We start from the raw sequence: 15,326 nt of genomic DNA on the forward strand, positions 1-15,326 counted from the left end.
TTTTGCAACATTCAAAATTGTGAAATATCCCCTCTTGTTAAATACTGATTTTGGCACTATTTTGCAACATTCAAATAAAAAAATAAAATAACTTTTTTTTATTTAAAAAAAATTACTTTTTTGTGATATATTTCAACATTCTAAATTAACTCTTTTGGCTACCTCTGACTTGAATAGTAAATTTGACTTTTTAAAATGAGATATTTATTGCATTTAATTAACATTTTCCTACAATATAAATTGATGTTTCCAAATCAATCGTTAGAACTAGCTAAACTAATCTGGTCATCAGGCCTTTGCTTAGCCGCTGTCACCTCGCACCTCATTGGTCCATTTTGAAGGCCAAGTGATGGACGGAGCGTCTTGGAAAAGGGTGTCGATGACAGCAAGATGAATGAATGCAAAGAGACGAACAAATCCCCAAGAAGGAAACAGGATCCTTTTTTGGGGGGTGGGGGGGGGGGGGAATAAATATAGTATGCGTGATGTTCAAGAGACACACCTTCAAGAGAGGGCACATATAGACTTAATGCAATTTATTCCGAGCAGTCAATTCTATTTATTTTATAGCGCTTCTCTTGGTTTTGAATGCAATATGCAGCTGTTTGTTTCCATCCAATCAGATTTCAGCATCTGTGTTGCCATGTGAATATAATCTTCCCAAGAACATCAGAATGGTTAACAGTAACGTTCCTTTAACCAATCCGGTTTCAAACTCATCCTCACAGGTGCCAGAGCGCTGGCCCGTGATGACATCAGCATTTCGCTATCCTGTGATTGGTTGGCCTGAAAGAATCAAGTTTGTCTAGTTTTTTTTTATTTGTTCCGATTTTGGCGTCAAGAAAAAACGTGCACAGAAGAGTGTAGCTCAGATTCTCGCTTTATTGGTCAACTTGATGAAAGACTACAAAACGAATTCACAAAAAATCTCTTTCAAGTAATCAAATCTGTACAAACCTAAACTGTATGTTTGTTTGTTTTTACAGCTCTGGCTCATATGAATCTGAAGAGTTGTACATGTGTGTGCGTGTGGACGACGTGCGCGCTCACACGCGCACACATGCGGAGATTTTACAGTACGGCGGGACAGGGAAAACAAAATATACTCCCCCTCCCTCCACGAGGACACACACGCCACCTGCTGGCAGGGGTTCCGCTGCCAAATGTCACCGTTTTCAGTCAAATCGCTGCACAACCGCGCGCGCTCTGTGGTTTCAACCTTTCCACAGGAAGAGTGCCCGGAGAGAGAGAGAGAGAGAGAGAGGGAGGGCAAAAGTAGAAATCTAGAATACTCTCACACCACAACTTGCCCGCCATTTTATAGCTCGCTGGCACACGGGGGTGGGGGGAGAGGGTGAGGGGGGGGCGTACATTCACTCGTTTGCGCACTCGCTCGGACAATTTTGTAACATTACATGTTTTAAGAAGTAGAGATAAAAAAAGGGGGGAGAAAAAGCCCTGGGTAAAGGTTTGATTTCTGGCTGTTTGGTGAAAGAAAGGAGAAGAGAGGTAGAAAGGGCAGGAAGGATGGGGACGAAGGTCGAGGGCCCGCTACTGCCGTCATTTCTTAGCTTTCCTCGGGGGGGTGACGGGGCGTCCGGAGCCCATGCCGCCGCCCCCGCCGTAGAACAGCTTCTTGTCTGCGGGTTTGAGAATCTGGAAAAGGAAATCAAAAAAAAAAAGCAAGGTTATCAACGTGACACCAAATGACAGCTCTCCAAAAAGACGTTTTCTAACATTTACTGAACCACATGCGAAAAATATCCAGATCCAATATCCGCCATTCTCACCTGTTGACATGTAAATTGATGGCGTTCCATCTTCCTTCCGAGCAATTTAACTCATCCAACATCAAACGAGGTAATACTTCTTTGAAAAGATCGTCCCTGACCGAGTTGCTGGTGTCTATCAAATGTCAGACATCTCTGGAGAATCTTCTGCTTGCTTACCTGGAACGAGCACATGAGGGTCTCGTCGACGCTCATCATGGCGCCGGCGTTGTCGAACTCGCCGCAGTAGTTGGGGGCGGAGAACAGCGTGACCAGCTGCCTCTTGGCAAAGAACTCGTAGCCGTCCTCCACCACCTGAAACAGAGACGACGAGTTAGTACAGAGAAAACATTTTTTTATAGTCACTAGAAGGGAACAAGCATGTCAAGGAGCACTAAAGGCAGTCTGCTGTCACCTGCTGGTAGAAAGGTGCACTACATTGGCCCTTATATACATTTCGACCTGATGTACTGCAGTCAAGTCTAAATCAAGGGTGTGCAAACTTTTGTGCTGAAGGGTCTCATTTTTAAACTGTGCAGTCATTTATGGAAAAAAATATTCAGTGTATATTCAATAAAATAAAATGCCAAATGTACTGTATTATGTTATTTACAATATTTTTTATAATCAACCGATTATCAAATCAAAAGTTATATTTTTATACACATACATTTAATAAAATGTTAAGTGTACAGTTTGTGTATTTTAATATTTATCGGTACATTAATAATTAAATATTTTATAATCTCTCAATTGTCTAATAAAATTAAATATATATATATAACAAAAAACAAATAAATGTAAATCTGGTGTATATTTTTATACACAGTATATACATTTAATAAAATGTTAAGTGTACTATTATGTGTAAAAGTATTTTTTATTTTAAAATTTACATGAACAATTATTAAACATTTTATATGTTAACCAACTATATAATCAAATAAAAAATATCTAAAATAAAAATAAATAAATGTAAATTTGTTGTATTTGTATACACATTAAATCAATACATTTTATAAAAATAAATAATGTTCTGCATATGTAAATTTGTTTATTTTACACTTTGTTGTTATTTACAATAACTAAACAATTATTTAAGAAAACATTTGGAGAAATAAAAATCTGACTATTCGACGGCCCCCCAAAACGGTTTATACTGTACTGTAATTTCCTATGGATGCCGCAAAATGGCGGCAAATGACTACGTTTGTCTAAATGAAGCTCCTCAACTCACTTCCAACAGTTCCTTGGCAACATGACGCCACCAGATGCCGCTTTTAATTTGGCCAGAATTTTTGGACAAGTAAGCGTTATTTAAAATAAATCAATTAACCAATTATCTCATGAGAAAATGTTGCCTTTCAAAAATGGTTATATTAATGCAAAAAATATGACAAGACCCCCGGAGCCAACCCGACCTGATGGGCCCGGCAGATGAGGTCCATGTCGTGCTTGTGGAGGAACTTTGTGACCACGTCGGCGCCGAACGTGAAGGAGACGCCGCGGTCGTTCTCGCCCCAGCCCAGCACGTCCTTGTCGGGGTCGGCCCACAGCAGGTCGCACAGGAGGCCCTGGTCGGGCACGTCGGTGGGACGCATGACCCTTCGCACCTGCTCCATGGACTGCAGATCTGGAGACAGGCCTGCGAGAGGAAAACACAAAAAAATGAATAAACAGGACTTTGATTGCCGAGGGCTGCGCAGGTGAAGTCTGGCGAGCACGCTGTGTTTTGTTTGCCCGTGGTCAGACGGCGAGACGTGTTTACCCTCGAGATTATCACCGCCGTCTGTTTGCATATTCAGCAACGTGCGTGTTGATGGTTGAGACATGATAGAGCTTCCTCACTATTATTTCATATTTTAAGGAACTCTTAAAATAGCCACCCGGTTGGAACACAAAATATTCCTGCTGCAGTCTCAAGTCTGGACCTTCACGGTTCAAGCAGGTCTTGTAATAATAATAATAAGAAGAAATTATATTTAGAGGCGCCTTTCAACAGTATGTTGAGTGTGAGTGTGAGTGTGTGTGTATGTGTGTGGTGGGGCAAAAAAACAAAAACAAAAAAACTACAGAAAAAAAAAAAAGTAAGTCAAGGTGAGTTCCCACCAAATTTCAATATTGGAGTGATCAGTGAAATTAATTTGAACTATTTCGCGAGTACCAATACTTGAAATAGGGCCTTGATATCGGTACTTGCTCATCACTATGTTGCAACTTTTTCACGAAAAAAATAATACGCATATTTTAAATCCCATTATGCCTTTTCTGACTTTTTTTAAAAATATATTTTTTGTTTTTTTAAGAGAGAAAAGGGCATATTTTCCAACATAAAAGTGAATAACATATGTCCTTTGGAAAACTCCCTTGGGAAAAACTTTTTTTCTTAAAAAAAAACAAATTAAAAAAAACACTGTACTGTGTGTGTCCCTGAACCCAAAGAATCTTGAAAAGCCATCTTTCCAAATTCCTAACTACGCCCACTGGTTGATATTAAGTTGTGAGCCAAAGAGAAATGACGATGTCACCGAGCCTTAAAGGTCGGGAGACGGCGCTGTTGACAGTAAACAGCCGGCAGCGACGAGCGAGCGAGCGAGCGAGCGTGTTTGTTGTTCTTGTGCCGCTACCTCCATGGCAACAGAAGATCTTCTCGTCAACAATGGCGGCGACGGGCAAACAGTTGAAACAGTCGGTGAAGGTCTTCCACAGCTTTATGTTGTACCGCCTCTTACCTGTGGACAAAAAAAATAAAAAAAATAAACACTCTTATCTGGACACCAATAAAATCTCTCAAGGCTCAGCCTGTTGCGTCACATTATTAATGAAACCTTTTACGTAATCTGGGCCGTAAACATCAGACAAGCTCACATTGCTCGATCACGCTGTGTGGGCCTGCGAGCGAGCGCGCGTTGCTCGAGGTTGCCGGTGTCCCGACACGGACGCATGTCCGCAAACTAACAACTGAGAACAAACTTCAAGGCTTGTAAAAAGGGAAAATGGCTTCTTTGTGCTTTGTGCGTTCAAGTCGAACCTCTTTTGGAACATCTGTTCTAAAATGAAGAAGAGTGGAACCCCCGAGGCCTAATGTAACAGAAGTGATACAAATCTCCAGGAAAAATGTGTCTCATTGATTGATTTCAGTTGTGGCTTGGAGAGGGATGTTGGATACCACTTTTTTTCCAGACCGATATCAGTACGAGCATTTACCAATGTCACTATTACTTTTGAAAAATAATAATAACAATTTCAATGACAGGTAATTGTGAGCAAACAAAATTCTGTCTTTCTGACACACTTGATAAATGAATGAATTATAGGGATGATCGATACGATACCACTTTCCCCCCCAGACTGATACCAGTACAAGTACTCGACACCGATACCAAGTACTATTTACCACCAGTACTTTAGGATCGTCCCAATCCGATCAACACGACCGTGAACCATGTCATTTTGCAGTCGATCGTATCGACTAAAAAAAGATTAGAAACATTTAAAAATGTTCTTAATTTTTTAAGTCAAGAATAACATTTTAGTTAATTGATTTGAACCACTGCTGATTTACAGCCATATAAAAAGGCTATCATCAAATAATCATCTTTGGTAGGGATGTTCAATTGTTTCTTTAAAACTGCATATAATTGTCTTTTCCTCTCATTTCTCATTGTAAAACAGCCACAACAGGGCGACCGATACTGGTATCCGCCGCTATTGATACCTTAAAATAAGGCACATTAGTATTTTTGATACATAAAAAAAAAACAAGATCGTTTTGAACTCTGATATAGCTTTTCCCTTAAAATTTAAAACTCATTAGCTGCCATTGACGGCTATAGATGTCAAAAGTTCATTTGACCTATTTCTATTAGTTTAACATTTTTCCCCGTTAACAAGAGTATGCAAACCTAGAATTTGTTTTATTGTATTGGAACAGATATAAAAATGTTTTATTAATTGTGAGTTAACTAGTGAAGTCATGCGATTAATTACGATTAAAAATGGTAATCGCCTGACGCCCTTAATTATTTTATGTTTTCTTTTAAAATAAAGATTATTAAAAATTTGAAAAGTAATTACTAAAAATTTTTTTTTTTTAAAGAAAAGATGATTAAAAATTAGGGGTGTCAGGGGATTAATTTTTTTAGCGTAATTAATCGCATGACTTTACTAGTTAACTCACGTTTAATCACAAATTTGATATTTGTTCTAAATGTACAATAAAAAAATTCTAGGTTTTCATACTCATACAAAATGTTAAACTAATAGAAATAGTTCAAATGAATTTATGACGTCTATAGCCGTCAATGGCAGTGAATGAGTTAATAATTTACCCGTCTTCTATTATTTTTTCTTTCTAGTTTCTGCTAATAAAATGGCCACAAGATACCTGGTACTCGCCCATCCCCAATCATTAATTTTGTACGTGTGTGAAAATGAGAAACGAACAACAACAATTAAACAGGACAAAAAGTGTTCTTGGGTTCTTCCAGTGGAATAGGACAGGGCGTGCTTTCTCATTCCAATTGAAGCAGATTGGCTTGCCAACAATTGTTTCCTTTCAACGGAACTCCGTGACGAGTCCGTCGGGCGTGTTTAAATGGTGACTTTGACCTTATTTTTACGCAAGCTAGCGTTTACACTCGGATGACAGTTCAGTTGAAATGTTACAGGATTTGCCGTTACTGGGCCGACAATTCTTTGAACAAGTGAGAGCAGAATGACAAAAAAAAAAAAAGGGGGGGGGGCACTCACACTCATCATAGAAGCCATATATCCTGTTAATGGAGGCACACTCGTGGTTTCCCCTCAGCAGAAAGAAGTTTTCGGGGTATTTGATCTTGTACGCCAGCAAGAGGCAGATGGTCTCCAGGGACTGCTTGCCTCGGTCCACGTAGTCTCCCAGGAACAGGTAGTTGCTCTCCGGTGGGAAGCCGCCATATTCGAAGAGCCTCAGCAGGTCGTAGTACTGCCCGTGAACGTCCCCTATTCATGCAAACGTGATTCAATGTGAATTGGTTTTAGGGTCAGTCTGACGGTGAACTGGGAGGGCCCCAACAGTTCCGCAGACAAAAAGTCTCACCGCAAATCTTGAGGGGCGCCTCGAGTTCGAGCAGGATTGGCTGGCTGAGGAAGATCTCCCTGGATTTGAGGCAAAGACCCCGGATTTCGTTCTCTGTCAGCTGGACGTTTTTGCCAGGTCTGGAGCCTTTCACTGCCAACGACAGGAGCGAGACATCAACAAGAAACCTCCAACTAAACACATTCACGGACAGATTGTATAACAAGTACAACATTTAAAACTATTCACTTTTTTTTTTTTTATTATCGAAAGTACATGAGTGGAGATTTTAGGGCAAGTTTGACATGTCAACTTTGAGACCCTGATGGAACTTCCCGCCCATACGCGTGTATTGGTGGATATATTATTTTTAACTGAAATTTCAAGAAACAATGACTTTAGACTGTTTTACTCTGATGTGAAGGTCTTCTTTTTTCTTTTTACAAAAAACATTTTTCTAGAAACAATCATCAGATTTTTTTTTGTACATTATTCCAGTCATGTTGAATAAGCCATTTCCACCAGACTAGGCATTTTGATGTCATTATTACATTTATATTATGTTGAATAAAAAACACATTTGGGGGCGGGGCTAGAACACATTAGTAGCAAATCCATTTCTACGCTGATAATTACTTTTAAATGAATACATGTGTTTCAATCAAGTCAGTTTTGTAAACGCAATCATCTCAAATTTCTTAACACGATGATTTGAAGCGCGTGCATAGCTACGGTTAATAATGGGTCGTGCATTGTTTACAAATGGTACTTTTCAACAATGCATTTCCTGAATTGTTCTTAAGTTCTGCAAAAGTGGGTCACGACCACTGCTGCCTGTACATTGTTCACTCGACGCAAGAAAGCGCTAATGATTAGTAGAGTCAAGTGATTGCGCGCGTTGTTTTTCGTCGTTGCTTACTAGCATGCGGAGAACCTTTAATTCGATTAAAAATATATATTAGGGTGCATTTAAAGGTTACGTTAATGACGGGAAAATAACTCCGCGTGAACGTCGTATTTTTTTTGTGTTAAACCACCTGGGTGGGGGGGGGGGGTTAAATGTTTATTTAAAAGCAGACTTAAATTCGTCAATGAATGCGTAGTAAAAGAAAAAAAAGGAAAATAGTAAGAACTTAAACATAGAGCGTCATTTAGCGAGTAAACTTGGCTAAAATGGCTCCCTCGGTGGAAGAGCTATCGAGCGAAATGATTCTTACCTTCCAGCAGCCGCTGAATGATGGAATCGATGTTCAGTTTGTCGGCCTCCGCCATGATATCCTTCTACACAAATTTTATATTTTGTTCAACCTTTTTCACAGAAATCTACAAGCCAAGGACGTAGTAGTAAGAGCCAGGCTCCTGAGTGGGTGTTTTTTTTTTTCTCTCTCAGCTCAACTACTTTAGCGGTAGCGCTTAATCGGCTATCGTTAGCCAGCGAGCTAGCTAACCTTGGGGAAGAATGGGCAAGCCAAACGACCGTCTACCGGCGTCGCTCAATGCGGAATAGCTGGCATTCACTTCGAAAACTCCACCGAATCAACTAAGATATCCGAATTCAAACGGGATTGTCGATGAATTTCGTTGTCCCCGCCGTGGCTGCTTAGCACCATGCCATCGACAAAAAAAAAGAAGACTGAATGAGCGATAGCGTGAAAGGTTGGGCGGAAGTGGCGATACAAGATGCCGATCTCTTATTGGTCTGTTTGGCGAGGAGGCGGGGTTAGCGGGATTCAATATTCTTGTGCATCGGTCCTTTGCAGTGTCTGTCAGCATTTACTCACACGAAAAAAATCAATAATTTAAATGGCAACCATTCATCGAAGTAACATAATTTTGTCGTACGCGGACGCTGTGGTATTTAAACCACTCACGCACGTCCTATTTATGTCAACTCAGTCATATTTTAAGCACTTTTTTGTTTGTTACGTCGTATGAAGCGAATATTTACAACCGTACATTGCACAAAGCAATGACTCAACCCAGCCTTTCCCATTTTGTGTGCGTGTACTCTACAAGTCCATACTTGTGGACGCGCGAGACGTGAAAGTACGCCTCCACACTCCACGCCTAGCCTAAACACCCGGATGTCTTCACGGCCGTTGCTGCACGCGAAGATATTCTTAAAAACGTAGCTGCGATTTTAAGCAATGAATCCTACGTCGACGTCAACGCCATATTGCATGTGGCAGATCTTCCCATGAACAAAAGCAAACATTGTTAGTCAAATTGATCTAGATAGCATTTTCAAATCACTCAGTCACAAAGTGCTTTGCAAAATTAAAATACAGTCATATTAAATTATTCCAGATCTCTTTCCTTCAATTGAGTTTTACTTAAAACGATTAAGTTTAACATATAAAATATTGAATAAAAATATATGAATACATTAAAAATATATTTAAAATGTTACTATGTGTATTTGTTTATAATTAATTAATTATGTTGTATGTTAATAATAAATAATGATATTCATTATAAACATCTATATAATAATTTATATAGACCAGGGGTCACCAACATGGTGCACATGAGTCGGCCCTGGGCCTGTTCTAAAAATAGTTCACCAGCCGTGGGACATTGTTATTTTCCATGTATGTAAGAAGTAAACATTAGAAAATATAAACATTTGCAGAGATTGTGAATGAAAAAATATGTTGAACATTTATGTTTATCTATTTACAACCTTGTTAAATAATTGTTGATAATTATTGTGTGTTCACATAGACGAATGTCATTAAATATTAACAATAATACTGTATGGAAAGGTAATTTGAGTACAATTGAGTACATTTGTCATGTAATAATTTATATTATTATAATTTTTGCTGATCCCTGGTATAGACTATATACAACATTTATTTGTGGTTAATAAACAACAGTCAATACATTTCTTTACAAACCACATCCAATATGGCGGCAAAGTTGACGTACGACTCAGCAGCGCTCATGAAAATTCATTACGTCTGACGTCTAGGGCTCAAATTCCCGGATGTTACCGCCTATTCCTTTGAGTTTTTTCATTTAATGTGAGATGATGACGTCACTTATGGACGCGACCACTTTTCATTTTGTGTTTCTCTTCCTGTCCGAACTTAATTCATTTCCAAACTGACAGCAAGTCTTAAGATGATCATGAGGCCGGACGCTGATAAACCTTCGTGAATCTACTTTTATTTTATTTCGAAAAAGTGTATAACACAACAGCGATCATGAAGCTGCTTCATCGGGACATTGAAAAAGATAATGCCGGGTGAGTGAGCTGCCTGGCAAGCTAACGTAGCTAGCTGCCGTAGCATTGCTCGCCTCATTTTTTTTACAGCTGTTGCCCACGTGCTGCGTACCAGGCAACCAGCACGTTTGTTGACATTTGGTGACGAAAATAAGACAAGAGAGAAGCTGTTTAGTCACATGCATAAAATCAGGCTGTCGATCTCACCAGCTAGCATATCAACGGAACTGTAAACAAACCAAATACTACTTGAAGTGATGCGATATTGACATGTTGCGTGACATCATCATCATGACTCACCTGTCATGCATTTTTGCAGTCAGGTGACTCTGGTGCCAGAGGAAGCAGAGGACATGTGGCACACCTACAACCTGCTGCAACAGGGAGACAGTTTGAGAGCATCCACTATCAGGTACACCGACAACTATTTCTGGACACCGTGTCCAATTTTTGTTGTTCAAAAATCCAAATTAAATAACTCCACAAACGTCAAACAGTTTAGTTGGTAGAGAAAGTAAATAAACTCTATTTATAAACTGAATTACTGAAGGTACTGTAGTATTTGGGTCTTGGATTTGTGCCTTTAAAGGGGTGTGGCCTAGTGATTAGGGCTTCAACTATCAAATATTTTGAGAATCGAGTATTCTACCAATTATTCTATTATATATTGATTAATCAGGCAAAAGTTGATACATAATATACATGTGAGGCACTGGATTGTATATGTAGCTGTGTGTGTTTTAGCTTTAAAAGGCGGGGCCTGACCCGGTGAGTGACATGGGTGTCAGTAAATGTCGAATCAACGCATTTCTACATGAAGTGCTACATGTGACTTGGAAAATTATCCCTGAAAAGCTTCGAGGCATAAATTTTGCTCCAACATTTTATTGTAATCGAATTACGATTTATTCGATTAATTGTTGCCGCCCTAAGTGAGAGCTGGATTTAAGTAAGGCCATGACGCATCACAAATAAATCGGAAATCTGACCCCCGGCAGAAAAGTACAGACAGAATCCACGACCGGAAGCGTTGGCAGCTCCAGGGTTCGGACGACTTTGACGTTATGCGTGGAGACCATCGACTTTGACACGCAGGCCTGCCGGCTGAGAGTCAAGGGCACCAACCTCGAGGAGAACCAGTATGTCAAGGTCGGCACACGTCTACAGTCGTTTACTTGAACACTCCTGTTACGTTGGGTTCTCAGGAACAGCAGTAATCTTCCCGGGTCAGTATGACCCAGGCTATAGTTAATGATTTTAAACGCATCCCAATAAACATTTTTAACAGCTTTCATTGCAAATATTTCAAATGAACTGAAATGGCGGCTATAAACGTCCAAAACTATTTCTATTAGTTAAACATTTTTTTCCACTTTTGTTAATAACAATTTGAAAACCTAGACATTTTTTATTGTACATTTAGAACAGATATGAAATTTGTGATTAAACGCGAGTTAACTAGTTAAGTCATGAGATTAATTACGATTAAAAACTTTAATCGCCTGGCGCCCCAAAATTTTAAAAATATTTTCTTTCCTTTTTTTTCTTTTTTTTTTATTCATTTACTGCCGTTGACGGCTATAAACGTAAAAAATATATTTTAGCTATTTCTATTAGTTTAACAGTTTTTTTCCACTTTTGTTAACAAGAGTATGAAAACAAGATTTTTTTTATTGTACATTTAGAACAGATATAAAATTTGTGATTAATCGTGAGTTAACTAGTGAAGTCATGTGATTAATTAATTAATTAATTTTATCTTTTTTTAATTAATTTTGGCTGTGAATGAGTTAATTCATTTGACGCACAAATAAAAAAAATTTGCAATTTAAAAAATAAATAAATATGCAAGTATTTTTCAAGATCATCCTACTGTGTAGGTTTTAACATACACAAGCAATAAATGTAGATTTTTTTTATACATACACGTTTTGGTCTAATGATGCAGTGTTCTTCACTCACCAGATGGGGGCGTACCACACTATTGAGCTGGAGCTCAACAGGAAGTTCACGCTTGCGAAAAAGAGCTGGGACAGCGTCGTGTTGGCCAGAATCGGTAAGCGGCAACCGTACAGCAAACATTGAAAACGTGACTTTTCCGCAACGCGCCGCTCCGTAGACGAGGCGTGCGACGCCACGCAGAAGGCGGACGTGGCGGCGGTGGTGATGCAGGAGGGTCTGGCCAACCTGGTGCTGGTGACGCCCGCCATGACGCTCCTGCGGGCCAAAGTGGAGCTCACCATTCCTCGCAAGCGGAGGGGAAGCTGCACCCAGCACGAAAAGGCTCTGGAAAGGTTCTACGAAGCCGTCATGCAGGCCATACTTCGCCACGTTAATTTTGATGGTAAGACGTATCAAAATTGGGGGCAGGCGCAGTTTCGGTTCATGTTAAATTCACATTTTTGCAATCTTATCTTGTGTGCTTGCCCCACAGTGGTGAAATGCATCCTGGTGGCCAGTCCGGGTTTCGTCAAGGACCAATTCATGACGTATCTCTTTAAAGAGGCCGTGCGGCAGGACAACAAGGTGCTGCTGGAGAACCGACCCAAGTTCATGATGGTCCACTCGTCATCCGGTCACAAGTACTCACTCAAAGGTAAGAAGGGGAAGTCTTGTAAACAGGAAATTGTTGGACAGCAGCAGGTTTTAAAGAAGCTGGTATCATCTGTAGTCATAGAAAACAAATGGCCGATTATTTTCCCCTTAAAACCTTATCATCGAAGAAAACCGAAGTTTCCGACGCTGTGAAAGTACCCTGAATGCACCCTTTTGCTTGCGTAGCATTAGCAAGTGTGTAGTGTATTTTATTTTGTTGTCCCCCCAAGCGTCCTTTAAGCTGTTTATTGACACTCCAGTTGAAGTTAACTGTAAAACTAAACACACAATGATAAGAATTAAATCCACTGTATGTTAAGATAAAAAAAAAAGCTTCATTTTTAAAACATCGCTAGCCTAGTGCTAATGCTAAAAGCGATGGGAGGATCCCGTTTATATGCTAACAGGAAGTTAGCATCGACTTCGGGAGTGTTTTTCTTTCAAATAACGAATATTCACGCACAAATGCTGTGGGAACACATACCCACAGGTAAGATAACACTACGCAAAGGCATAAGTTCTTCCCAATGTGTGAAAAAATGAGTTATTTTAACAGAATTCAATCGGAATCCAGTCTAGTAAATTTCTCCTGTATTCACTTGAAGCGTGTACACCATGGATGCACGGCACCACACTGCCCCCAAGAGGCCAAAACGCACAGGAACAGTCAGTTGTTCTTACTGTTGTTTCAGTTGCTATTATTTTAGTTTATTCTATTATTTCACTTATTGTTTTATTTTGTCACCATCCTTCCAAGGTATATTCAAAGGCTTTCTCAAAATTCAAGGATGCAAATTTTTTAATAAACGGCAGATAAATTGTGTGTGTGGGGGGGGGGGGGGGGGTTAAAGATATAAAGAGAGGTCTCTATCTTTTTTCTACTTATTTTGCAGAAATCCTCTCAGACCCCACAGTGACAAACAGGCTGTCAGATACCAAGGTGACTGTCCTCGGTTTCTATAATGCGGACTTTATAAAGCATACAGAGTAAAAAAAAATAAAAAAATTTTTTTTAATATGACTTTTCTAATTATAGGCTGCGGGAGAGGTGAAAGTCCTGGAGGACTTCTACAAGATGCTCCAACATGAGCCTGACAGAGCTTTTTACGGGTAAGCGTCAGTTGATTATTATTTTTTTGCCCCCACTGTTGTTGACTTTTGTGATAAACTCGTGACTTTGTTCACAGACTCGCTCATGTGGAAAGGGCCGCAGACGTCCTCGCCGTCGACACTTTACTGGTCAGCGATAAGCTCTTCAGGTAAGTAACATACACCGGTGTTTCAAACTTAATCGTGCCCAAAGATGTACATTATAAAATGAAACTACCGCCACTTTCTGTAAGCGTAAAAACCAGGATTGAAGAGAATTTGATTTTCAATCATCTTAAGCAAAACCTGAGCTGAAGTTCTTCAGTACATTTTAGTGTCAATTGTTTGATGCCATCTAGTGGTTGACATGCAAAATAAACAGTCAGCGACACAAAATGGCATAGTAACTGTACAAAACCTTGATCATCTCATCTCAATTTACTCACAAACGTACTTTGTGTAAATTCTGCGCTCACTGCTCGTTATCGTGTCCGCGCAGGCACCAGGACGTGCCCACCAGGGCGCGCTACGTTCGCCTGGTGGACAAAGTGAAAGACAGCGGCGGCAATGTCAGGTAAGCCTGTAAAAATTTAAGTGCAAGGCAACTTTTGATATATGTTGATGCAAATGTTTTTCTTTTTCACGCAGAATATTCTCAAGCCTTCACGTCTCCGGCGAACGTAAGTTTGAGCACTTGTGAACCATGTCATGTTCAAAAAACTAAATAAAGAGGCTATGTTTATTGGCCACAAAATTAGGTACATGTACATATTTAGATTAACAAGCATACTACTAATTAAAAAAACACAACTCACCGTTATGCTAATTGGAGTTGTTGGAATTAGAAAACACACTTTGGTGTAGCTATTATTTTTCAGCATATCACATCCCAAGTAATTTTACCCGTTTTTGTAGAACTGACTCAACTGAGCGGAGTGGCGGCCATTTTGCGGTTTCCCATTGCCGACGTCTCGGAGGGCGAAGATGACAGCAGCTCAGAAGAAGACTGAGTGTAAAAATATGGCTGATTAAAAACAAAAAAAGACCAACTCTTGAGTGTGTCGTGAATATTGCATTAATATCTCTCCTCGCCAAACAAACGGACACAGGAAAAGATGCAAAAATATATACTTTATTATGCCATTTTTTTAAAAATAACATTTGCCACTGCATTTCAACAAGCTACTGTACAAGTCAAGTAAGCAGGATATTTTTTTTCACTTACATTACTTGCAGGTGTAATAGAGTTTAAACAGGAAGCTCACCCTTTATACCAACAGGGCTAAAGTGCATTAAAAAAAAAAAAAAATCTTACATACTGTTCAGTACGACGGGTGTATTGGGGCCGCGTCTAAATGTTTTTTTCAGAGGGGGGTAATATTCCGAGGAAAAACGTTTTTTTTTGTTTGGCAAATTTGCGAGAGAAAAAACAACTCAGAAACTTACAACAAATACACGTAGCGAGCTAGAAGCTGTGAGGATTGGTTGGTGGTTAATGGGACACCGTTTATAAAAAGACAGGATGGAGACTGATTCATTCTTAATTTAAGTTTTTTTCACAAATTTAAAAAAAATTCTTGCAAAT

General features: G+C 39.5%; 2 protein-coding genes across 2 annotated transcripts; one reads left to right on the plus strand and one right to left on the minus strand.

Moving 5' to 3' along the window:
• Nucleotides 1–862: 862 nt before the first annotated feature.
• LOC147156475 (serine/threonine-protein phosphatase PP1-gamma catalytic subunit B-like) lies at nt 863–8,499 on the minus strand. The gene is made up of 7 exons (XM_086063960.1): nt 8,046–8,499; nt 6,850–6,981; nt 6,522–6,752; nt 4,397–4,501; nt 3,191–3,414; nt 1,950–2,084; nt 863–1,656 (listed from the first exon to the last, which is right to left on the minus strand). The coding sequence occupies exons 1-7, from the start codon at nt 8,098–8,100 to the stop codon at nt 1,561–1,563; spliced, it is 978 nt and encodes a 325-aa protein (XP_085920086.1). The 5' UTR covers nt 8,101–8,499; the 3' UTR covers nt 863–1,560.
• A 1,367-nt stretch (nt 8,500–9,866) lies between these two features.
• pelo (pelota mRNA surveillance and ribosome rescue factor) lies at nt 9,867–14,790 on the plus strand. Its single transcript, XM_086063959.1, has 12 exons — nt 9,867–10,078; nt 10,377–10,469; nt 11,056–11,206; nt 12,023–12,113; nt 12,177–12,401; nt 12,492–12,653; nt 13,546–13,592; nt 13,689–13,762; nt 13,840–13,911; nt 14,241–14,315; nt 14,390–14,421; nt 14,657–14,790. The coding sequence occupies exons 1-12, from the start codon at nt 10,038–10,040 to the stop codon at nt 14,749–14,751; spliced, it is 1,158 nt and encodes a 385-aa protein (XP_085920085.1). The 5' UTR covers nt 9,867–10,037; the 3' UTR covers nt 14,752–14,790.
• Nucleotides 14,791–15,326: the final 536 nt, after the last annotated feature.

Source organism: Leptonotus elevatus, chromosome 20 (genome assembly GCF_054856555.1).
Source record: "Leptonotus elevatus isolate MCC_2025b chromosome 20, RoL_Lele_1.0, whole genome shotgun sequence".
In the NCBI taxonomy this organism is placed as follows: Eukaryota; Metazoa; Chordata; class Actinopteri; order Syngnathiformes; family Syngnathidae; genus Leptonotus; species Leptonotus elevatus.